The 26,362-nt window shown below is 40.5% G+C and overlaps 3 protein-coding genes across 4 annotated transcripts; all 3 read left to right on the plus strand.

The window, feature by feature from the left end:
- Positions 1-891: 891 nt before the first annotated feature.
- On the plus strand, positions 892-10,348 carry fam117aa (family with sequence similarity 117 member Aa). Of its 2 annotated transcripts, XM_051387954.1 has the most exons (8): positions 892-1,497; positions 2,934-3,079; positions 5,642-5,737; positions 5,933-6,046; positions 6,702-6,818; positions 7,057-7,282; positions 7,383-7,557; positions 8,714-10,348. In XM_051387954.1, exons 1-8 carry the CDS (start codon positions 1,374-1,376, stop codon positions 8,928-8,930), a joined length of 1,215 nt encoding a protein of 404 aa, XP_051243914.1. In that variant the 5' UTR covers positions 892-1,373; the 3' UTR covers positions 8,931-10,348. The 2 variants fall into 2 exon arrangements, with proteins under 2 accessions (XP_051243914.1, XP_051243915.1); XM_051387955.1 differs by lacking the exons at positions 892-1,497; positions 2,934-3,079 and adding an exon at positions 4,652-5,112.
- A 220-nt stretch (positions 10,349-10,568) lies between these two features.
- Positions 10,569-17,209, plus strand: slc35b1 (solute carrier family 35 member B1). Its single transcript, XM_051387956.1, has 9 exons — positions 10,569-11,181; positions 12,141-12,244; positions 12,510-12,640; positions 12,752-12,782; positions 13,515-13,675; positions 13,822-13,948; positions 15,742-15,848; positions 16,021-16,174; positions 16,536-17,209. The coding sequence occupies exons 1-9, from the start codon at positions 11,057-11,059 to the stop codon at positions 16,586-16,588; spliced, it is 993 nt and encodes a 330-aa protein (XP_051243916.1). The 5' UTR covers positions 10,569-11,056; the 3' UTR covers positions 16,589-17,209.
- Positions 17,210-18,249: 1,040 nt separating this feature from the next.
- ndufa4a (NDUFA4 mitochondrial complex associated a) lies at positions 18,250-19,906 on the plus strand. The gene is made up of 4 exons (XM_051387958.1): positions 18,250-18,418; positions 18,980-19,068; positions 19,164-19,224; positions 19,636-19,906. Exons 1-4 carry the CDS (start codon positions 18,377-18,379, stop codon positions 19,690-19,692), a joined length of 249 nt encoding a protein of 82 aa, XP_051243918.1. The 5' UTR covers positions 18,250-18,376; the 3' UTR covers positions 19,693-19,906.
- Positions 19,907-26,362: the final 6,456 nt, after the last annotated feature.

The raw sequence follows: 26,362 nt of genomic DNA on the forward strand, positions 1-26,362 counted from the left end.
AAGGTATGCTTTTAATTATATCATTAACTTCGACTACAGTTGAGGGCTTTGTACTTTTTTCATGCTTTTTATTGCAGAAATAGAAGTAAATTGAAGCAAAAACTATCGTTTTAAAGGTCCAGTGTCGATGAGATTTAGTGGCATCTAGTGGTAAAATTGCAGATTGCAACCAACTGAATACAGCTCATCCTTCCAAGCATGTAGGACAAACTATAGTAGCTGCTAAACTTGTGAAAATGACCCTAGTCAGTGTTTGGCAAACATTGCTTTTCAACATGGTGAGCTTCGTAGAACAGGATCCGCTCCCTCTGTGGATAAAACAGCTCATTCTAAAGAGAAAACACAATGATTTTAATTTTTAGGTGATTATACACCAATAAAAACACACCTATTAATATTATATTTAATTTCTGGCAATACACACTAAACCTTTAAGTGGTGTAATCAGTAAAAAAAGATTTTATGATAAAAGTAAAAGTAAAAAACTTATTGTGTTGAATGTTTTATGAATAAAATATGTATATTTATGTAGGGAAATAATTTGTTGGAAGACTATGTAGACAATGACATGACACCAAACTGAATATTATTTTCATTTGATTATTTTATTCAATAAAAAGTGAGTCTGTGAGTCTCTGCAGTGACCTTCAGGGGTCCCTGAACCACTCTTTGGAGACCACACTTTGGAGACCACACACACTCACACACACACTCACACAACCCCAAGGCTTGGACGTGGGTTTGAAGGAGGAGGAAGAGGAGGAGGGCCATGCCCCGCACAGAGGAGGAAAACGTCCCCTCAAAAGTGGATTGGGAAGTTTTGGGAGGGGTTTCCCTTCGAGAGACAGATGGGTGCGATGGCCAATAAGTGCTCAGTAGTATTCCGCAGCAACCAACCAGATCGCCCTCCCTTGGAATGATACACTACATGAGAGAGTTGCACAGGTTGTGCTGTTGTCACTTTGCAGAAAAGGGAAACAAGCGGTATTGCGGGAAAGCACCGCGTCGCCTCTCTGCTGGTGTCCGCTTCAGACTGCAACCATGAAGGATAGGGATTGAGGAGATGAGGTGAACTGCAAAAAACAACAACAACAACAACCGAAAAGCAAGCTGTGAAAGCAGCAAAAAGTCATGTTCATCATCACAAAAGAAAGCTGGGTGACCAACAAGAGGCCCGATCAGAGTTTCGGATCATCAGTGTGGATGAAGTGAATGCGGGCAGAAGGGACGGACAGCGCCGTGCAGAGCTGCAGTGAACGACGGAGAGAAGAGGAGCAAAGCTGCGTGCGTGTGTGTGTGTGTGTGTGTGTGTGTGTGTGTGTGTGTGTGTGTGTTTTCATAAGCGGAGCTCGGCTGTGGGAGCGGAGTGGGGGATGTCGGGCAGAACTGGAGCAGCACCTCGGGGGTGCAGCAACCCCAGCCTGCAGCCCCTCAGAGCCACAGTCCCATACCAGCTCCAGAGGGGCTCAGCTCTCCTCTGCAGAGAGGTCAAGACGGGTAAATACACAGAGGAGGAGGAGGAGGAGGAGGAAGAGGAGGGGGGTTTAAATCTGCATTCACTTCCATGTGGTCCACAGCTAAAAAGTTTATTTGGTATCACGTTATCATCAGTATCTGCCTTTTAAGTGTGTTTCCCATGGTGAGGGGTGTTTATGGTTTGAATATTGTAAATAACAACAAAGTGGATTTCTCTTCCTATCACAAACACATTCTCTATTTTTTATTATTTTTTTTGTATCACAAAGGAAAGCAGAGCTGCTTTTCTCTGGCATATCTCATTGTAAATTCAATATTTTTAGGTTGGTGGAACACAAACTGGGGCCTGTTGTGATGGAAATGTTATAGACAAAACAAAAATAAGTTAATTGTACTCACAAAGCTAAATTGATGAAGCATTTTTGAATGAATGAACTTATTTATTTGCATTTTAACTTGTGCTCATACAGAAATGATTAATTATGCTTTATACTTATAGAGAAAAGTAGAACAACTATTAGATTTTTTTTTAAAAGCATGCTTGATTTTATGACTACAGTGATTATTAATGCTATGCTAGTTAGTAGTAATGCTACTTCAAGGAAGCTTCAGCTTCACTAACTTCTGATCTGACTTCTTAACTTGACTGGTGGTCTAAAAAGTGCAATTCTTACATGCTATGGGAAAGTTAAGTCAACAACGAAGGCTGCTAACCCTGAAACATAACACTGTTCTCATAATGTTATTTGGACTCTCAGTCGCCCCTTTGCACTCTGACCTGTGGGATCTCTGCTGCATGCCTCATGCTAACACAGCAGCAGCTTTTAAGGCTTCTTTGTTTTACTTTGTGCGTGTTGTTCTTTAACTGTATCCACGAAAGTCACATCTGCATGCAGTGGTGTTTATTTATACATCCTGTCTGCCCTGCAACTTGGGCTGATGACAACATACCGTGTGTGTGTGTGTGTGTGTGTGTGTGTGTGTGTGTGTGTGTGTGTTTGGGTTGGTGGTAGATATACTAGCAGCCTGTGGTGACTGTTGTCAGTGTTGTGTAGTTGGATGGCTTTGCTCCAGGTCAAAGGCATGGTCCACACCTGCCAGAGATTACAAAGAGCTGCCAACATGCACACACACACACACACACACACACACACACACACACACACACACACACACACACACACACACACAACTCTGCACGCTGCATGCTTATTGGTGAGGGGGGAAACCTGGAAGCAATTTGTGAACAACTACCACTGGTGTTAAAATACTGTTTAGCCTCTTAAAGAGAGGTTTTTATACACATTTATGTCGTATGCAGTGTTACAGCTAAACATGATCACACGGGCATGAGTTTTATTTATAACATCTGCAAGACAGATAATATTTTGTGCTGCGTTAAAGCTTGCACAACCTCAACCTGCTCACTGACGTAATGTGTTTTGTGTTCCCAAAAGCTGACAGGACCTCGGCTCGCCCACCGAAACCCACCATCCGCCGAACTCTTTCTCTGGATGCCATCGTTGGACCCTATCTGCAGGGACAGTGGCCCAAAGAGGCTGAGAGCACGGCGGTTACCTGTGTGAACGACAAAGCCACGCAGGTGAATACTAATATATCATGACACCGTCAAAGTAGTTGTGATACGTTGGTGTAATGACTGTAATCAGACGAAACTGGGGCCAGATGAATGGCTCTGTTATACCAGTGCTACTGCTGGTGTAATGCTTCTTCCATAAAACCTGTTGCTTCATGTTGCAGACTGAAAGCAGAGCAAATGTTTTCTCTGCGCTGCTTTTCTTGTGTGTTAAGGATTTCTATAGAGGACAAGATATCTGATGTTGGCTCTGCAGGTGGCTGGTGGTTCCAGTTCGACGCTGTGGGTAGAAGGCAGCCAACTGGAAATAGTCGTTTTTGTTCTTCTTTAAACTCTGCTGTTCTTCCCTCGCTCCCCCCTCGACTGTATCTGCTCCTAACTAGTGCACAAAGCCCCGACTAACATCACCAAGCTTCGCAGCTTCGTCTTCGCTCCTGACACAGTTTAAACCCCGAACGAACCCCCTTTGCCTCCATTGTGCGAAACAGACCCCTCCTGACCTCGTTATATAGACACCCCATCCCCCAGCACTCTCCTCAACCACACACATGCACACTGCCGCCCCACCCAGCACCTCCATATGCCGTAGTTCCTCTGCATTACTTTAGATGATATAACTGATGATTCACTGCCGTTTCATTATTCATTATGCATATTATTGCAATTCCTCAATATTATGGTCACATTTGTAGAGTGTGTGTATAGTCCTACATGGGTTTACAAGACTGTTTATCAAAAAAGTAGATAAATAAAGTTATAAGATGCATTTTCCAGTAACACATATACAAAATCAAAAGGAAAAAAATAAAATAAAATTTTAAATACCACATTTATGTGCAAAATGAGAGCCATTTAAACTATGGTACACAGAATAACAATTATAAACGTAGTTAACCTTTTTTAAATGTGTTGTAATTCTGCAGATATGTGCTAAAGATGTGCCTATGCATGTGGACAAAATAATATTATAACAACCATAATAATACAATGCAATCCAGAAACAACACCAACTATGACTACAAAAATGTGTGAGGCAGTATTTATGTCAGGGTCAGTAATTACATTATAATGTAAGTTGCTCCTGTTTAATGCTGAAATAATAAATCAGTTAGTCGATCTAAATAAAATAATGACAAACAATTTTGATATCCAAGTAAATTTATTATTAAATTAATTTAATTTAAGGCATTTATTATTTATCTGTTTCCTGTTGTTTTATATAATTAAACATTTAATGGCATTATCTTTGTGTAATGTTGCTAAAAATTTGCATTTTTAACTATTATTTTGACATTTTGCAGATTAATTAATAAATAAGTCAAAATTTGATGAAAATAATAATTATTTAAAAAAATTCCTGCCTATTTTTTTGACTGTGGCCATATCAGAAACAGGCATTAAGTGCACGTTAATGTATTATCCAAACTGGAAACACTAGCTATGCTAGACCAAATGGTGTGCTACCTTCGAGTCTTTTTATAGGTTTGTGTCCCATGATCCCCCTGTTCATGTTTTGGATGATTGGGGGTGGGGGGGCTTGGTTGGCAGCTGTAACTCTACACCAATGTCACTGTATGACTGACTCATACCGCATTCTGACTTATTTAGCCAGACGATGGACTACATACGAGTCAATGGCAGAAAATGGTGTCGGTGTTTCAGATATGGCACCGGTAGGATTGCACTGAGTTGTGAGGCCGACACCTAAAGAACGGGGGTCGTATTTGGGGACAGAAAACCATGACCTAGCCACTCAGCAGGCAGTGAGAGCTAAGTGACTGTCTGTAATGTTAGCTGCTGTTATGAATGGCATGGACACCAGTGAGTGGATCAGAGTGTTTTGCGAGTGTGTGAAGCAGTTGACTTGTGGAGTGTGGAGGCACCAGAACTGAGTACACAGTATCTGATCCTGTGGGTCAACTCAACCTCGCCTTCACCGGGTGATGATGAACTCCCAGTCGTCTGCTTCCAACCAGCAGCCGGGAGCGGTCAACCAGACTCCCCCTGGTAGAAGATCAAGAGTCAATGTGAAGAAATCGGTATGGCCTCATGAGTGAGAGTAGAACGTTTCGGAGTTGTGAATGACAAAAGAAGAAGTGGGGGAAAAAATCTCCCTGTTGTCTGTTTATCTTTGTTGTTTTTCCTCTACAGTACGTGACTTTGTGAATAACAGGTTTGTGTGTGTAAGGGCACTGAGGTGTTGAATGCTCATACTTGCACTGTATTTATAGTCTTTACAATGATGTGGTTTGGATGTTTTCTTATGTGTGTGGAAGCGGGGCTGTTTTGCAGCTCAGAGTGGTTTTCTCGTCGCCTTCCTCTGTACAGCTGTTGTGAGGCAGGTGTGCGAGACAGCTGCGGGGCTCCACTTCTGTGTTGTACTCTCAAGTTGTTGTGTTGCTTGGGAGTTCACTGGGTTTGACACAAAATGTGAGAGGCCTCCAAAAGGTCAGCCCTGCTGCTGTCAGCCAGAATTACTGCCAAAAACGGCAATTTTCTACCACAGCGCCCAAAGGTTTGAAAGCTGGACTCGTTGTTCACCACACTGTGATAATATCTTTTTCAAAGACCCCAAGTTCCTGGGCGGAGGAGACCCGAGGAAGGAGAAGCAGCGGAGGACACAAGCGCTCAGCGTCGTGGGGCAGTGCAGAGCACCTTAGGGAGGCAAGTACTTTAGTTCATCACTATAGCAGCTCATTAATCAGCTGTTTCTCACTGGTATTCGCACCCTTTACTCCCACCCTCCCGCTGATAGCATAAAACATTAACAGCCCCTGAGGGAAAAAGTGAGTGACCTCTCCCTTTTCAGAATGAATCATAGTGACTCCTGAATCATTTTTCTCTCCACTCTGCCCTCAGGTGGCCAAGCTGAGGCACCAGTTGCAGAAGCGCTCCCGCCATGCCCCTCCCTCAGCAGGATATGAGCTCCCCCACCACCCCCTGCCAGCAGGTCATGCCGCAGGCATTACTCAGGTAGCCCATGGCTCTTGTCTTCTGATGACATGTGAGGCAAAGACACAAAGAACAAAGTTTTCATTAGTACCACTGATACCAGCTGTCTTCCACAGGCAGACTAGGAAGAGCTTAGTAACAGGGATATAAAAAAACACTGGTGCTTTTCTTAGGACCTGCTGTCATCAAAGCTCCAGTGTTACTGACATGCTGTCACAGAAAGACAATTTGAAACCAGCATATCATACTGTGCCAAGGGCAAAATCTTCAGTCAGACACTGGGAGAGGGGGCATCAGACATTAGTAGCTGGAGCTCTTCAAAAAAAGACAAACAAAGCAAAGCTAAACAATACATCTATATATATATATATATATATATATATATATATATTTATAGATATAAATATATAAATATGTGTATATATTTTATTGTACAGAAATTCCACCATTAAATGTGTCATAATGACATTTTAATTAATCAGTTTCACACCCAGACAGAGTAAAACAGTCAGACAGAGTGTGGTCATGGACAACAGCACTGACACTGGTTTATATCCAACATGCAATTACAAGCTTGTAGAACAAGACACCAAGCCACAAGTGAAGACACACACTTCCTTATCATGTACAATTAAACTCTCTCCTTGAATTTGCCTATATTTGACCTTTTCTACAGACAGTGCCCCTGATGCCGCTGAACAGACTTGCCCCACGGCTGCGACGTAGTGTTGAAGGCCTAAACTTGGAGCTGGAGGAGGTGTTTGTTTCTGAGAAACCTGATGATCAGCATGAGGTCAGGCCACTGAGACAATTTCCCTTAAATATTCTCATTTAAATAAATTCCCTTTATTTTACATTTCTGACTGTGATATATTCTATGGATTTGTATCATAAACAACTATTGAAGGCCAGGAATTTGCAGTCATAATAACATGATGTCTGATTTCACAATGACAATGTTTGTTTTGTTGAGATATTGTATTATTTGTTTGACAGCCTAGTGATCCTTTTTTTCCTCCTGAATATTCCAGATTTTGGATATCCCTGATGGCCACAGGGCCCCTGTCCCTGCCCAGAGATGCAGCAGTGGCTCTCAGAGTGAGCCCTCCCCGGGCCCCCTGGACCCTTCCCTCCTCTCTCCTTCTCAGTCCCCCTGTCCACTAGATCCCTTGCTTCTGTCGCCTTCAAATTCCCCCTGTCCATTGAACCCATCTCTTTTATCTCCATCACAGTCTCCCGGTCCCATGGGAGAGCCAGGTAAGGCCACTTTATATTTTTTGTGGCAATGTGTAATTTTAATTCTGGATTTATTGAAGGTATTTCTAATATTATTCAATATTTATGCTCTTCCATACAGAACCCGTGGACTGTGAGACCCTGTGTCCCTCTCCGTCGACGTCGCTCCCCTCATTTGCACTGGATCCTCCTCTGTTGCAGCCCTGCTCCTCCTCTCCTCGTCCCAACAAAACCTGCTCCTTCCAGCGCGAGCCACCAGAAGGCTGCGAGCGAGTACGAGTATGCGAGGAGGCATTGTAAGTTCACTTTTTAAAGACCAAAAACATTGTGCAAAAATCGTAGAAACGTGTAAGCTATGTCACTATGTGGTAGCCTGCCAAAACCCCAACTGAAGTACCTACAGAGCAGATCATTACAGCTCTAAATCAAGCTCAGATCAAACTAAAATGTCACATGTTTTGACGTTTTTAAATGTCAACGTATATCTAAACAGTTTTATTTAAATGAAAATTGGTTCTTAATTGAATTATCTGCTTAAATAAAGCTTAAATAAATACATCGTATGTCATTTTAAGTTGAATCTAATTCAGTTTTGAATTGTTGGTTGCACAAACAAGACATTTGAAGATACAATTTATGATGTTTTATAGACCAACCAGTTAATTGATTTAACAAAATTATTATTATTGACAGATTATTTGATGAGCAGAATAATGATTGCAGCTCTCTTTCTGTTATTGTGTCCATACGTCTCAAGTCACAACACCAGTTTTATCCCATTTATTCATGCACGTCTAAAACTTTGAATTCAGTTTCTCAGACCATCTAACAAGAAATTTCATCTTAACTTAATATCATGTGCACATTCACCTTATCTTAGTAAGAGAATGCCAAAAATAACAAATTCTTTCTCCAGTCGCAGTATCAGTGGGAAAAAGTTCTCCCTTTAATTCACTCACTTGGACTACGTCCTATGGGAACTAAGATTTTTTCATTAAATTCTAACATTTTAAAAAGTACATTTATTGAAAATTCATTATGAAAATGATTATTAGTTGCAGACTTAATTGTGTTATGTTGTTATAAACGTGCAAAACTACATCCAAAACTCCAGTATATGTACACGCCAACAATCTTAAACTCACTACTATTTAATTTCTGTCAGCAAATAGTGTCAAATATGTTTACATTTATATTTATTTTGTATATAGGCTCTTATCATATCTCTTAGGCTCTTAGTATATTTCTATTTCCATTTTTATTTTTTACTTAGATGTTCATACCTATACATTCATTTCTATTCTGTATATTGTGTTAGATATTGTAATATAAGTTTTATTTCTATTCCTTAACATGTGTGAGTGAAACAACTGTAACAAACAAATTTCCCCCCGGGGGATCAATAAAGTATTTCTGATTCTGAACTACTCTCTCCGTTGCTTTTACCCTCAGGTCTGCCTGTCAGGATGAGCCTCTCCTTCTCCAGCCATCCTGCCCTGACCCCAATAAAGTCAACTTTACCCCCCACGGCGGCTCCGCTTTCTGCCCCGTCAGTCTCCTGAAGCCCCTCCTGCCCTCCATGGACCTCCTCTTCCGCGGCCTGTCAGTCTCTCCGGTCACCGGCTGCCCAGGTCAGGCCTCTCCGACCAGGCACCTGGGTATGCAGTAGGTGGATATCTGAGCAGGGCCTTCTCAGGACTAAAACCACACCGCACTGCCCGGATTCTGCGGGGAACTGGATGTGTTTCACACGCAGGGTGCCAACAGATTACCTGTGGTTACCTGACTCATCAGTGCTGTAACGTGCTCTAATTACTGTGATCAAAATGAGAGACTGTAAGCATTTCATCATACCCTAGATTAACTTTGGCCTAAAATCTGACTGCTTCATTGATTATTTCCACCAGCGTGAGGCTTTGATTCAGCTGATATTCACCTCATCAGCACTTAAAAGGTCCAGTGTGTGGGATTTAGCAGCAACTCCCTTGTTTCACCCTCTCCTTCCAAGCACAAAGGAGAAACTACGGTGTCTGTAAAACATGTGAAAAACGTGAATATTTGGGAGCAGTAGTCCATTCTGGGCTACTGTAGAAACATGACGGCCTCCGTAGATTAAAAACAGCTCATTTTAAGGTTACAAAAACATAACTATTCTTATTTTCAGGTGATTATACAATAATAAAAACATACCTGTGAACATTATATTACATTTCTGTCACACTGGGCCTTTAAATTGTCTTAGTATTCCCACATATTAGCTCTAGATTACACTACAAGACTGAGTCTGTAGTGTAATCTATAGCCAATATCAAATAAGTTCTGGAAATGTTGGAAAATGCTGGAAATGTTTTACGGTCTACTGAGTTTCAGACTGCTGTCTTCTAGGGATGTTTTTCATGTTTAATGTCAAAATAAGTGAATTCAGAGTCCAAAAAGTACCAAAAAGCACTTACAACACAGGAGTATTACTTTCTTACTATCATTTACTATTATCCTAGTAAAGTGTTTTTAAAGTTTAGATGAACTTTCAGGTTAATTTAAGTACTTGATAGGTTTTGTTCCTTTTAAAATCTGTTGGTTGAAGGAAAAAATATTTTTGGCCTGTCGTTTACGGTGGCCTACTTTTCTACAGATGTATTTCTAGGAAGATATATATTTTTGTATCTTTGTAAGGAGTGGTGATACTAGTTTTTGTATTCACTGAAGAAATCAACTTGTAATTTCTGTTTATAACTTTGGTGATTTGTAAGCAGGAATTGACGTTATTATTAGCTTTACTTGCCTACAGCAGGCCCTGTTCTAACCAAAGTGTTGCAAGTTTGTCGACTTTGAGGTTATTTTTTTGTTCAGTCTGAGCCTCTTTGGACAGAAATATTCACTTTGATCTGGAGGAGGTTGATTCCCTCTGCTCTGGTTCATGATGTTAAAATGGATAAATCGCTGTCAGCAGGGTCCTACGCAGCATTATAATAAAAAAAAAGGATGATAAATAGATTATTTCAGCCTCTTTTCATACATTTTTAGGGTCATAACAGTAAAAACTATTGTGCAGAAAATAAAAATAACCACATTTTCTGGGCGTTTGAATACACTGTGTAGTATTTATCATTCCTGTGGGTTTATCCTCTTGTTGTTGTGCCTTGTCTGTGACACGTGGATTTGCGGTTTTTAAACCTTTCTCACCCACATGGTGCTTTGAGATTGGCCCACATGGACCAATCACTTCAATCCACATCCTAGGACGACAAAAAGGCGAGCGACAAGGACCTCGGGTTGTTTTAATAGCTGCCTCTGCAACTGCCACATGACAAAACGCGGGGCAAGCTCTGTAGAAGCGAACAATAATACTTCAGGCGTCGCCGTGGACAGCAAGGAAGGTCCTTTTCGCAGAACCGATTTCCCCGACGCGACCGCACTGAAACACAGGCTGTAAATTTCTCAATGAAAACACGAACTGTGCTCACCTGACGGTGCGTTTACCTGCGTTTACCTGCGTTACCCGATGCCCTGGAGAACACATTTAGTCTGTCTGGAGGCGGAAGACACCGCAGAATGATACATAATAAACAAATGTCCTGATAGACTGACTGTCTTTTGGGGGGTAAAAAAACAAAAAAAAAAAAAAACGGTCACCAACGGTCACCAGCGTTGCCACAGAAACCACAGCTAACGTGAAACCCGCGAGCACCATTTTCCGGGCTCGTGACATCGGCTATAGTGGAGCGGGACGTCGGTGTGAGGGGCGCCGGGAGCGGAGCGGTGTCGGTTTCCATACCTGGGCTGGTGGACGACAGTATGGCTGCGGGAAAGGGAGCTGGGAAACCCGCCTCGCCGTGGGACAATATGCGGATACGGTTCATCGTTTGCTTCCTCGGAGTCTTTGTGTGTTATTTTTATTACGGGATCTTACAGGAGACCATGTGAGTAGCAGTTACCGGCGTTGGTTTACGTGACGCTCCGGGTAGAGATTTTCTGTGCCAAATTCCGTTCATGAAATCGCCAGTTTAATGTCGGCTTGTATGTTGAGAGTTCCCAATAAATATGAGTTTTAAGTTATAGATATAGCTATAGGTAATGCACAACAAAGTACATAATGTGCTAGTGTATTTAGTTATTTCTTTATGCTTATTGCATGTGAGCTACTACAGCGTTGCCTATACGAATACTAAAGAAAAATCTGACATTAAATCATCAGGTTTTTGAGTGGAGTTTGGCGTGACATTTTGTTCATATTAGAAAATGCTCATATACCCTTCAGCAGGTGGTCTCTATTTCCAGTTTGCTAAAACTACCGTGTCCCTCATAGATTGGGTAATCATTTTATTATCTTAACATGTAACTGTAAAAAAAAAAAAAAAATCCAGTAATAAAGGTTAGTTATTTGTGGTTTTCTAGATAGAGTAAATGAAGCAAGCCTCTATGGCATATCACATACTGAGGCTTGACACAGATGGTATGTTGTTGGGGTGACGGGGATCATATCTGGTTTCAAAATGATTACTCAAAACTTGTGTCGCCCAAGCAGCCCTTTCACAAAACTTCCATTTCCTTTCATTATAAGATTTATTTTTTTAAATAAACAATACAGACATTACAGTCTCCTATACGTTTTTGCTGACTATTGACCATTGACACCAGCAAGCAAGCAATAGTCTGAGAAATTCTTGGTCCCCTAACGAAATGTCACCACTACCTCCCCTTCTTGTCAGTTGTAATTTAATGCATTGTGGCCTCTCCTTTCGGAGGGGCCTTTTCATAGCTTGGAGACCCATGAAAGTGCTCCACTCCACAGCCATGCACCTGCCAGCCACGCCGTTATGAGCTACTTCAGTTTCAGTGACATTTTGCACTCAACACAGTGTTCTTTCACTTTTTTCAGCACCCGGGGGGATTATGGTCAGGGAGACAAGAAGGAGAAGTTCAGATTCGCCCGGACATTGGTCTTAATCCAGTGCATTGTCAGTGCTCTATTTGCTAAGATCTGTGAGTATCTGCTCTACAAAACATACACAAACATTAATAAAAGGTGTTAATACAATACAGCATCAAAAATGTATTTGTGAAGTTGTGAAACTGCCAGGCAACCTCTCAAGAAGGAAGGAAGTGTTTTGAATTTATCAGCCTGCGTTTTACTTCTACATTTGCATTGTAGATGTACATTTAGTCACATTCCTGTTATTACTTGTAAATCTAGCATATTATGGCTTGTTGTTGCCTCTTGAAGAATAATCTTCCTCTTTATCACCAGTGATCCAGTTTTTTGAGGGCTCCAAGCCGGACCACACCAAGAGCTGGCTCTATGGTCTGTGTTCCCTGTCTTATCTTGGAGCCATGGTGTCCAGTAACTCTGCCCTTCAGTATGTCAACTACCCCACACAGGTGAGTCTGTGCTTTTTAGATGAAGGCAAAGCTAGTCGGTTAACATGATTCTTTTGGATTCATTAATACTCGGGGCTATCTTATCCTAAAGTTAAGTTTCTGTTCTGATAGGTGTTGGGAAAATCCTGCAAGCCCATACCAGGTAAGACTGATAATATCACTATTAGTTAGCCTTCTGCTTTCTGTCCACGTATCACTGAGATACCTGCATATCACATACATAATATGATTTCACCAGCTGGTAACATGTATAATGACAATGCCTGAATATTTGTGGTTATATACAATATGCTACAAAATCTTTAAAGAGCTCAGAGTTAGTAAAAACACTCAAGTAATAATCAGGTGCAGTGCAAATAGTAAGAACAAAAACATCAGTTTAACAGTTATTAACTAACTTTATGTTAACTATCAAACACATGTTGCTCTTGGTGAAAAGGGCAAACGTGTATACATGCTATTTTGTCACTGCTCGCCTCTTTCAGGCCTCAGATATGATCTGTGCCAATATTTACTAACTCAGATGTGCATATTTACAGAGTGTGTATGCATGTTATCCATGCATGTATGGTACGTAGTTTCTGGTATCCTTCTAAACGGACCAAGGGCACATCAGTCAGCAACTTATTTTTAAATGTGTCGACCTGAGAGCATACATTGCAGGTTACAGTATGTTCTGTTTGTACATGAAGATTATTTCTCGCCCCTCAAAGCTTGGTTATCTCTTGTTACACATACAGAAACACCACACACACACACACACACACACACACACACTCTTTCACCATACATATTTTCCACTTTCAAGGGTGAAGGCCTGACACTTTTTCCTGGGTTAAAAACCATCCATCAAACTGTTGTTGTGTTGTTGCAGTGATGATTCTCGGTGTGACAATACTGAGGAAGAAGTACCCATTGGCTAAGTACCTGTGTGTGCTGCTTATCGTGAGCGGTGTAGCTCTGTTCCTCTACAAACCCAACAAGAGCTCGGCTGTTGCGGAGGACCATGTTTTTGGGTTCGGAGAGATTCTGTTGGTGAGTTGATACAGCTCCAAGTTCCATTAATTCCATTTATTTCCATTTTATTGCCATGATGATTGCACATATATCTGTCTCTCTCTACTGTCGCCATGGTTACTGTGACATTTCATGGGTTGGCTGTGTGTTTTGCTGTATCATAGCTGGTCTCCCTCACATTGGATGGCTTGACTGGTGTGGCCCAGGACCATATGAGGGGTCGCTTCCAGACGAGTGCCAACCACATGATGCTGAACATCAACATGTGGTCCACTCTGGTGCTAGGACTAGGTGAGTTAGCCATGCTCTCTGCCAAACTCTTGTCTAACTGAACATCTGTCTTGAAGTGCCAGGACCACGGAGAGTCTCTCCAACCAAACTACATCAGGTCGTTTCACTGATTGGCACACCTTCAGCCTGAGAGGAGAGACTAATGAGCAAAATCACCTTGATATGGTTCAGTACTGCCAAAATATAGCAGACTGAAAAACTGATGTAGTGAATGTCCTTCTGCAAAGCTCTCTGAATAATTCTCAGAGAACATTGAAAGCCAAAGGCTTAAATATTTGTTGGTACATTCATGGCTATTTGTAACCATGTTATGTTTTAAACTAATTTATACACATCACTACATAACATCTTAAATACTAAGCAAATTGTCTTTGTCTTTGCATTAAAGTGCTGTAGTGTTTGTATATCCTGGCACACACACACACACATGAACATATATTGTGTTAACATTGCTCACAGTGCCACATTATACAGGATACTTGGGTGTTCTGCAGTTTTGCACATGTACTGATAAGATATTTCATTTACAGGTACATTTCTGCTCACTAAAAAGTCTGAAAAGCTCTAGAATAATCTGAACTGAAGGCTGAGGTCAGTCTGCAAATCAGGGGTCTTTTGTTAGCATGCTGGTCTCATTGAGCTGCTTGTCCAGTCAACAGTTTATCAAACTCCAGCAATATATCATATCACTGTAAAGGTCCAGTGTGTAACATTTAGGAGGATCTGTCTGCAGAAAAGGAATATAATATTCATAGGAATGTCGAATGTGTGAAATCACCTAGATTTTATAAGCTTACTTGAGCCGTTTTTATCTCCAGAGGGAGCTTGTCTTTTCTTCTAGGGTCATTTAGTATTAACAGCTGAATTTATATAATTGCTGTTGGTGTAATGTCATAATTAGTTGTGTTGTTTCCTTTTTTTTAATCATCACAATGAATTCTTTCCTGGACCCAAGGATGAATAGCGTGATGCAGTAGCTAATGGCAGTCTGAATAAGAACAAGAAAAAAACAATAAGAACTGCATTAGAGGCTCTTTAAGAAAAGGTGAACACAATTGTCTCAGGAGCCAAAAACTCATTAATTCAGTCGAGGCAAAGTGTTCAGCGTTATCTTTATAGATAAGGAATCATGCACCTCAAAGCCCTCAGTTCTGTGAGGAGGTTGCTATAATATGCTGAAGAGGAAGGCACATAAAACAAATGCAATATAACGAGGGGCTTTCTAAGGTTAGGCACTAATGGGCTGTAAGATAAAGATCAAAAGGTCAAAGTCAGTATGAGAACTGAGAGGCTGTTATCATTCTTATAACAAACTAATTGGCAGTGCCTCCTGTCTCCTAGTAAGTGCCCATCTCTGCTGCACATCAGCTTACCACTTCCATCGTTCATATTAAATTTAAAAAATGCCTTTTCTACCTTGTGATAAGTGATAAATTCCGTTCCAGGCTGCATTAAAATGCCTTCTGATGTCCTCAATTTTAGTTTGTGAAAACTGCACGTACCTAAACCTTTGATAGCTTTGAAGTGCTGATATTTCCCAAGATGCAAAGGTATTCTTATACCTGCATTCCCACCGATTCATGCCACCCCTACAGGCTTCATATAATTGCCGTTACCGTAACATACCACTTGGTGGTGCCGAATGCCCACTCTGTGAACACTGTGATCTGATTTTCTCTGCACAGGACTGCCAGAAATATGTGACATTAAGTTTTAATTACTGAGTTGTTTTTGAAACTACATTTCTGTTATTTTCCTTTTTATACTGACATGTTCTTCCTCTCTGCTCTCAGCGGTATTGTGGACAGGGGAGGTGTGGGAATTCCTAAGTTTTACTGAACGCCATCCAAACATCATCTACAATATTCTTCTGTTTGGAGTGACCAGTGCTTTAGGCCAGGTGGGTTGATGGATAAAACGACTCTATGTGTAGAGAAAGGTTCTGTTGCTGCTGTTCTGTCGGTGCGAAGAAAATAAATCCTTTGCTTTCATAAAAGTTTTGGAATGAATGCTTCCTCACTGTGTGTATTGAAACTACACTCCTTAACGTGTTTTTAAAATTCCTTTACCAGACCTTCATCTTTATGACGGTGGTGTATTTTGGGCCTCTGACTTGCTCCATTGTCACCACCACAAGGAAGTTCTTCACCATCCTCGGCTCTGTTATTCTGTTTGGCAACGTCATGAGTACGATGCAGTGGGTCGGCACCATCCTGGTGTTCCTCGGTGAGAGTCAAATCTGGTTTAACACTCTGTTGCCCTCTCTGGATTTATTGTCAGTGTCTGTCTCTCTGGCTCTTCCTCTTGCCTTTACGTAAAACTGATGACTATAACACGAGCTAAATGCTTGCAATAACATGGTAGAAGCCTTCAACTGTATCCTAAGACTGTAAACTGTGTGTGTTTGTTATAACAAACATTTAAGTCTAATTGGGGAATAGTTAAGCTTCCCACACAACCCACTTGGTAAATGCTTATATTTTTAAATGTTTTTATTGGTTAAATTGGTAATTCTGTTGGTTAAATCCAGAGTGTAAAGTAATTTCTGCTCAGCTGCTTAATCACATCTTCGCTTCTCTCACTTTAGGTCTCGGATTCGATGCTAAATTTGGCAAAACCCCCAAGAAGACGACACACTAAAACATCTGGAGCACATGAGAGAAAGACAGAAACATTGCACATCAAATGGAAACACTCTAAAGCCAGTATCCTAGTTTCATAAGACATCATGTACAGGCATACAGTACGTGCCTATTAATTGTTTAAGTATGGTTTAGATTTTCTGTGTTTAATCAGAAAGCTCTTGTAGTTTTCAACCCCAGCTTCTGTTGTGTGGTGAGGAGACGTGTTTTACTTGGGATCAAGTCCTGAATGAACTGTGATGAGTCATTTACATCTTTTTTTTTTTTTTTTTTACCACAAGATACCACACTGGTGGATGGATTTGGACTGGCTGAAAGACACAAGTGGAAAATACTATATTTAGACAAATCTTTTTTTCTGAAACCAGCTCACCTCTCTAGGATGGATATTGAACCAAACAAGGCCTAAGACATTTTTTTTAACATTAACTTAACCACCAAATAAGGCTTGGTTTACAAATCGTTGCTTGAATATGTGTAATCACATGTATGTCCATGTATGAAATACAAACATTTGTATGTCGCCTGTTGTGTTATGTCCAATCTTATCATTAAATTGTTTTTACTTTTATTTTCTACAAGTTGAAAATAACTTGCCATAAAAAGGGAACTTGTGATATTTCATGGTGATTTTCTTATTATTTCACTGACTCTCTGATTGGATGCTACTTGCTGGAAATGGCTGTAAAATAGCCAACAAACCCTTATTGTTCAACATAAATCATTTCCACCAGCAATTTATGTGTCTGTTAGCCAGCTTTTTTTTTAAATTTAAAAAGTATATTACCAATTGTGTGTTTAACCACTTATCGCTTCATTCTTAAGACATTTTGACTGCTGATATTGAGAAAGTTTTGTATTTTTGAGCAGAAAAAAACTAACAAATAACAGCATTTAAACACATTTTGGCTGTGGGAATAAGCACATTGGATTTATAAGGTTAATATCTGTTATCAGCAGCATGAAACAACACCAAACTCCTAAATATGAGGCACCTTAAATCGATATTTTAAGGGTAAGACGCAGAAAATCCGCTCCAAAACGTGGAATAATGATTGTAATTTAGGGCACAGCTCCATAAAGCTGAATATTAACAAACTGACTTAAAGATAAATGTTTTCCTCTCTAGTCTGATGGGAGGAAACAGCGCTCCCTGCTGTCTCATTGTGATCCATACACTTCTGTTATCACTGACATCGATAATTAAATCGATTTTATTATTTCTTTTTCATTAAATTGTGGCATTTTACCTATCTAATGAGAACTAAACTAATATAACACGAGGTTGTGAACACCACAACTTTGTAAATAAATAAAATAAAGATCAGATATAGCCACGTTATGTGAAACAGGATCAACTACACACATTACAATATAAACTATATACATTTATATATATATATATATAGTGTAACATCAGCTCGTTAATGAGTAAACAACATTGGTGCATTGTTTTTGTTTTCAGGTTGAAAACAGGTGATTGTTGCCACATTTTAATATTTTGCCAGAATAAAATGCAATGCAGAAAATAAACAAAAAATAAAAATAAAAAAATCACTCGGTTTTTAAATGTCATGCAGTGTGTTACAAGTGCTCATAGTGATGAATAATGCTGTGTTTTCGCCACTGTCAGTCAGGCAGTATGTTAAGCGTCCTAAATATGCCCTCGGCCTTTTCTTCCGCTCAGCTCGGAGATTGAACAGCGCAGCAGTGGGTTTGAAAACACGTCGTAATCTGTTTATTTCTCTACAATTTGGGATAAATCAGCCTCCGCAAGCATCAAAAAATGCTCGCCACAGTCCGCAGACAGCTTAAGAACCACCCAGCTGTAAGTATAACCCGGTTTTATTCAGTGAATATTCATTTTAGAGTCTTTTTTTCCAGACTTGGGTCCATATGGGAATTTTTTTGTGGCTAACTTAGCTTAGCTCAACTAGTTCTCTGACTTTGACCGCGCTGACTTTGAGAAAAATGTGTTTAAATATATAAAAAAAAATAAAAATAAAAAAAGAAGATACGTTTCCCTGTTTGATTCATCGTGTTGTACTCTCTTGGTTTATACACAGTTTTCCCCAAATATGCGCCAATACTTTTTGGGAGTGCGTTTGGAGTCAAAACCAGGTCCCGACTTTACCTTTACCCCACTGATTATTATTATTATTGATTATTATCGATTATTAGGAAGAGGAAGAGGATCTGCTGGGCTCAAAATAGCGACTGATGCCACTGCTTAGCAAGCCAGGGTGAACAGAGGTTGTGTGTATTACCTTACAGTTGCATTTTGTAGTTTTATTGGTTTTATTTTGCCCTGTTGTGCAAGTGTTCCTCTGTGTATTACTTTATTGATCTGTAACTTATTGAAGGATCCTCACCTGTCTGTCGCTTGCAGCTGATCCCCCTTTTCTTCTTCATCGGTGGAGGGGCAGCCATGTCCATGATGTACCTCGCTCGTCTGGGCTTGAGGAACCCTGATGTCTGGTGAGGATTCGTGGCAAAGTAAACCTTCTTATGTCAGGTTGCAATCTCTGTTGATTTACTCTTTCAAAATCGGTGTCTTATTTTCTCCTCTGCAGCTGGGATCGCAAGAACAACCCAGAGCCCTGGAACAAGATGGCCCCAACGGATCAGTACAAGGTGTCCCTCCGTCGTCTCTTCAAAAACTTACTTACTAAACTAATCATGCTGTGTTACAGTCTTGATTTTCAGTGCCGAGGAGTGTGGGTGGCTGTATTCAGGGATCGCAGTGTGGATCTTTGCCAGACTTGTTGCTGAGCCGTGGATTATTCCTTCAGTTGGATTAATCAGATGACATAATCTGGTTAATGCTGACTCGTAGTAACAAATCTGATAAAGTCATTAACTGCTTACACTCAAAAGACAAGAAAGCAAATTAATAAACTGTTTATGTGTGTATGTTTGTTAATTACAAGATTTAATGCATCAGAATCTGAACCCTAAAACAAACTTTAAATCACCTGAATCCCTTTTTTTTTAATATCAAATGTCTCTGTTTATCTTGTGCTAAGATTTTCTTTGTGTTCTTAGTTTTACGCAGTCAACATCGACTACAGCAAGCTGAAGAAGCAGGGCCCTGATTTCTAAAGATCGCGTCTCCTGGACCAAAAGCACAAAGATGATCCGCACAGCCCCGTTTTGGAACTTCCTAAGGGATTGCAGAGGCTAAATCCGCACAATGATTCATATTTAAGTTACCTCATTGCATCCCATTGGCATTTTAAAACCCATGTCTCTATTTTCTCATTTTCAGTGGTTGTCAATAAAGTGAAGGAGGCTTTTCTCCTGCATACAGAGAAAATTACTCGTTTCATTTATTGTCATTTTGTTTATGGGCACTTTGTTTTCCATGTCCTCGATTTTTGGGTCATATTTTTTATTTCTGTTGTCACTTTGATGCATGTTTTGCATACACTTGTTTACATTACCACTAGGACCACCTCCCACACACTGTTTACAGTTATGTAATGCTTTGCTGTTACTATATGGGCTTTGCTTTCACCTCATTTCACCTTTGTCCTACCTCAACCTCAGCTGCTGTTTGAATTATGTGGCACACTTGGCTGCTATCCAGAGTCTTATCAGAATAGCGGGGGCAGACATTAACCTGGTCACATTTCAGCTGTGGGCTCCCTCTGCTGGCAGCTGTGGCAGTCCAGTCGATGTGGTGATGAAACCTCATCAGTATTTAGTCCAGTTTATGAGGCCTACAAGCTGCCCAGTGCCTGTGCTGCATAGGTTTCCTTTAAGCTTTCAGAAGATGTTGTAATTACAGACTTTAAAGGGAACAGTGAGACTCTTCCCCCGCAAAGGTTGACGTATGTTTGTTTAAAGCAATAACGTGTTGGTGCACTGGGGAACTGGGGAACCGGGGCTCTGTGGCGGGACGTGTAGAGGTGTTTCTCCTTTATAGAATGCCATCGCTCTCAACCAGATGAGTTTGTAAATGTCAACAGGTCGCGCTGTCCCATATGCAGCACGGAAAAATGCGACAAGGATGAGCAGCCAACGCAGTGCAGAAAATGTCAAGGAGACCTTCATATTTGAATAGAAGCCCACGTCTAAATCTTCACCCACCCTCTCCAGTGCTGGAGCTTTTTTTATTATTTTTTTCCCCACCGGGGGAAATGAAAATGAACTCCTGGCACAACATGTAACAATGCTTCATTTTGGAACAACATTTGAATTGTTTCAACGTGTTCACCTTGTTGACTAAGCACTCAGACCCAAAATAACCACTATTATTTCAATAATTCTTGAAATTGGCAATGACACAAAACTGTTTTTATTTTTCTGAGCTCGTTAGTTGTTGATGCGTCAGGTTTTCTTGAACCGATAACATTAAAATCACAGGTATACCCGATATAAATAAACAGTAAAATTGCTAAAAGGGACATCTGCTTTAGAAAGTAAATGCAAGCCAAGGTTTAACATTCAGGGTCTGTACACGATAAAAAGAGCAACTGAAAATCCGTCAGCAATTCAGGGAATTTCTAATCTTTCTACACCTTTCAAACTAATGTTTTGCATCACTGATTTTGTAACTCAATATTTCTACATCTGAAGAATAAAATCCATTAAAATTAAAAACATTTTGTTGTCATGACTGTTTAAAATCAACAAGCCGAAAGAACTCAGAGAGTGGTTTGTGAGCTAAACACTAACGGCAGCATGTTAATATGTTTGAGCAGGTACATACATGCTTATATTCGCTAATGAGCACTAAACACAAAGTACAGCTGGAGTTGATTTGAGTGCCTTTAGTTCAGCAAGTATTTAGTCACAAACCAAAGTGTTGGACAAAATGAAATGTTAGCCCTATGATAGGAATAAATGAAGACTTAAAGTTTGTCCCAAAATCAAAAACCTATTTTTCCTCTTATCTGTAGTACTGTTTATCTATGTAGATTGTTTTGGTGTGAGTTGCTGAGATATGGAGATATATCAACAAATTTTCCTCCGGGGATCAATAAAGTACTGTCCTTTTTAAGGAATCAGCAAGAGGGGCACATGTACCAAATCCTCTGGCAGTCCATCCCTTAGTTATCAAGACATTTCAGTCAAAACCACTAATGTTAATTATGGTAGCGCTGACTAACCTTAGAGGATCACCAAAGTGAGGTGGACTCCTCCTCTGGGGACTGTGAATGTCTGTAGAAAATTATTTGTCAATCCATCTAATCTAATAGCCTCTTGTTGGCATGTTTCAGTCTGGACCACAGTGGTGGTCGCTAGCATGGCTTGAAATCTTATAAACCACACATCAAAATGAATTGTTTTAGTAGACAGTTTACCGACCATTTGCTTTTACATTTGGCCTGAGAGATATTGATTCAGGACAATCTTTATAATGCAGTTACATAGAATATTGATTTTGCTTACATGTTTAGTGTTTGGTTGCCTGATGTTAAAGCTCTATAGTCTCTGTCCAGTCCATTACTTCTGGCTGAGGAGCTTTCCTAATCGCCAAACCAGATAACAGTCAGCACCGAGGGTCATCTTTTGACAGACAGCTGCAGGGTTCAGAGTTCAAATGGCTTCATGGCGGGGAATTCTCTGAGGGACGCTGGCTGAACACAACTGTAGAGCCAATCTGACCTGCATCTTTACCCTTCTCCTGCTGACCCCTGACCCCTCTGTTGAATCCAGCCCTTTTCTGCTACACTGCAAAGGTAACATTGTAAAAATAATGAGGGAAAATAATGTGAGGTGAGGCGCAAGACGGTTGCTGCAGCTGCAAATTATCTTCTAAAGGTCATGCCAAAGGTCAGGCAGTCCAGAAACAGGGGGAGAACAGAGAATCCTGCACCATTCATACCAACACAGTCCTTACCAAAGCATCTTCATAGAGCCTGTTTCAAAGTCTGTGCAAGGGAAGAAGTGATTAATAAACTTCATATAGGCTATTTATGTCATCTTACACCCACATACATGCACAGATGCCTTGAATGCTTAGAAATATTGGTGACTTGAACAAAAAAAAGACACATTATTTAGTTTGAATTCAAGGTGTTTTACTGTATTTGCCATAATATGGCAGCTATGAAATGAGCATAAGAATGTACATAAAGCTTATGCAACGTTGACGGAGTGCAGTCTGTTAGCAGCAACTCGAGTCCTGTGTTATCTTTTCAAGTATTTTTATCTTTAGTATTTTGCAGGGGATTATGTAGAAATACAGATGACATTTACCTGGCTGAAATTACTGCTTTTTTTTTTTTTTATCATTTATGAAACCATCACCGCCAAGAAAATAATCCAAAGCGTTTTTTTCTTTCTTTGGCAGCTTTTTTTCCCCACAGAGGTGATATTAATTAGAGTTCATGCTTATGTTAACAACAAGTTGTGAACACAAACTCAAAGTACGCATACAACACACACGAACATCATTCATTTAGAGTAATGTTTCTGGCCACCTGGTTTATGTAGTCAAATATTCACTCTGTTTTTGCTCTCCACCAACCCCTGAAGGAAATACCTGGCTCTTTAGCAACTAAATGCTCCACTCATTATCAGAATATAATAATGGACAAAGCTTCTGTCTGAAAAGTGAGGCCAATTTGAAGTTCCTTAAACCTGCATTCCTTATAATGACCAGGAGGGGAAGACTTCATTGGTTTCAAAAAGAAGTCCAATTGCATGGACTGTAATGGCAAAATGACCCTCACTTGATTTATTACGAGTAAACTATTTCCTAATGAGTTTATGGCCCCATTTGCCAGTTTCACGTCTTCTTCCATACAGCATGATGTTAGTTTGTAAATTTTGGTCCCATTTAGAGTTGAATTGATTGCGTGGCTACCTTGTGATTGACAAGTCATTCTCAGTGTGTCCTTCCAGCGCAATACACCAGGTTCATGAAGCTCAGCTCAAAAGGTCAAACTAGGCAGTGCTGATCAAATATTGATCAATATTCTATTACTGCCTTCCCCATTTCTCCTCTCAGATGAACATTTGTCTACCGTTTAGCTGGAAATTTGAGAAGGTTTGTGACCTCGAAGGCCGCCTACAGACAAGCCAATACAGAACGCACCCCAACTCGCAGTACGTCAAACACCCGCTCGATGCTCTCACTCAAATATAGGGCACTTCTGGTTCCAAAAAAACAAGATAGTGATGGCTATAATGGCAAATTTAAGGCTTCAAAATGGTAATCCATGAACCAATGGGTGACGCCCTTAAACTATATAATTAAAAATGGACGTAGGGTCCGTGTTATCCCATAGTTTTCTGAAGTCCTGACTCCACCGGCTCCAGGTTAAACCAAAAATGGGTAAATACGGGAAGCGTGGGTAGAGCTGAATGAAGCCTGGTTAATGCAAACAGCCACCTGTGACTGCACTCACTTATCATTAAAAACAGCCATTCCCTTAATTATGCATCACTTTAAGCCTTCCTATAATTTAAATGGGTAAGTTATATAAAAATTCACCCCCTGTACAGTTATCATGAATGGGAAAATTATCTATAGAGACCAAAACCAGGTTGTACACATGTTTATTTGTGCTGTAAAGTTGGGCATTTTAATATGGGGCCTTAGGGAGATTGACTTACTTCTGGAGCCAGCCTCAAGTGGCCGTTTGATCAACAGCAGTTTTTGTTACTTTCGTGTTCGTGTCATGGTAGGTTCACCCTTGGCTCTGCTATGCTCACTAGCTACTTGCTAACTTTGTCCATCTGCTGGGCAGTAAGTGTACAGTGGGTTTAGCTCTCTAGTTTTGCTGTAATCTGGTCATTAATTGCAATGTTTATTAGTGCTGCTTTAAAGGTGTTCAAATTAATTAATTAAAGCAGTTCTCTTTTTAAATCTTTAGTTTCTTATATATAAAGTGTTATTTATGAATTTCATAAAGTTTTAATCAACCACTAGGGAGCTCTAAATGTTTTTCATCTAACTGCAACTTAAACTTTTGCCAAATATTCAATGAGTACATCATTCAAATTTCAATCCATCTCATTTGAATCTATCCCTCATTGATGAAAAGAGAGTTGTGTCTCCTACAAATATTTAAATAAATGCTTTTGCCATAACTGTAAAAATGTAATCATATGTAGAAACTTGCTGTTGGCATTCAGCAATCCTTTCCTCCTCACAGCTCCTCTTGTCACAAAACATTAAATCTTGTCTATATCTATATCTTTAGAACTTGTTTTTACTTTATACACTTTATATTTGCAGATGACAAACTTTGTTTAACATGTGCTGTCTCAGTTGGCCACAAAATAACCTTCTTCAATTTATTATTTTCTACCGATATTTCACACAGAATGACGGGGAGACCAAACTAAACCAGTATTCTGAACCCGAGAGAAAAAAACACACAGTGATAGCTTTCATCCACTTTTATCTCTGTCAATAGCGCCTCTGTAATGCCTTAGTTACCTCTCAATTACCTCTCTATTTCACTCAGTCAGACACATACACAGACATACACACTCACAGATGCATTACTGAAGGAATAAACTGCTTTCCCTCCCCTGCTGTGAGCTGTGTTGAGTAATGAGTGAAAGCATTTCTCCCTCTGATTCTCGCCGAGAGGGTGCCTCTCATTCTTTTGCCATTTGGTGGTCAACTCAGAGCTGCTCTCTGCTCGTTCTTGCTGTTTCACCCCTACTTCGTCCTTTGTTTTTCTCCCTTCTGTCTTCCTCATTCCTCCTTTTTTCAAGAGTTTTACTTTGATGAAGCCCGGATATGGACACACACTCATACACAGCCAACAGAGAAGAGAGAGAGAGAGAGAGAGAGAGAGAGAGAGAGAGACACACACACACACACACACACACACACACACACACACACACACACACACACACACACACACACACACACACACACAGCCAACAGAGAGAGAGTGCCTTGGAGAAGTTTTATTCCAACAAAACCACATTGATCCTTGAGCTTGCTCACTCAGGATGACAAAGTGCCATTTGCAGCAGATGCTCAAAAAGGTCAGGGTTGTCGATGTATTTTTGCATGAGGGATTGAGTACGGACTCTGCAATTTAACAGCCGTTTCAACAGGAATACCACAGGAATTAATCATCCCCGATATCTCAGGGACAGAGAAGCTGTGCGAGCATGCTTTATGTGGTGTTTCAGAGCATGCATCACTCACTTTGGAGCCAATTCAGCGCTGGGCTGGCTGGATGGTTAGAGATTGTCTCATAAATACAAGGTCTCAGGTTTGATCCTTGAAACAACTAGTGTGTCTTGTTAAAGAGTCCTTGAGCAAGACAGTGAATGCCTCGGGATAGATTGTCAACCAAATGTCTGACATGAAAAAGTATATGTAAGTTAAAGAGTAACATTTAATGTGTCATCATTCTCTCAATGCTTTACTAGAATGGAAAGACATAGAGAATGGTAACAAAAACTAGCAGACATGCCAGATCCCAGTTCCCATCATCCTTGGCATCTGTGTTTTGATGAAATCATTTTTTTCCCTTTTTGCATCCATGCTAGGAAAGCAGGTCAAAATTTAAATAGCTGAAAATAGAACATCTGGCTGGGCCTTGTCAGTCAGCAGTGCGTAATGAAATATGGAAATTGGGGCGCTCTTCAAAGAGATGCGGGCCTCTTGGTGCCGTCCTGGGTCTCCAGCAGGCCCCTCAACAGCCCCGGTGGAGCCCCGCCCCTCTGAAACGTGTGCTACATTTCCAGGTGCTGCCGCTGCGGCCCAGTCCGCCGCCAGTGCCAGCTCGTTAGCGGCACAGCCTGGTGGAGCTGGCAGCTGGCATCATTAAACTTCAAACCGGCT

Source organism: Dicentrarchus labrax, unplaced genomic scaffold (genome assembly GCF_905237075.1).
Source record: "Dicentrarchus labrax unplaced genomic scaffold, dlabrax2021, whole genome shotgun sequence".
Classification (NCBI taxonomy): Eukaryota; Metazoa; Chordata; class Actinopteri; family Moronidae; genus Dicentrarchus; species Dicentrarchus labrax.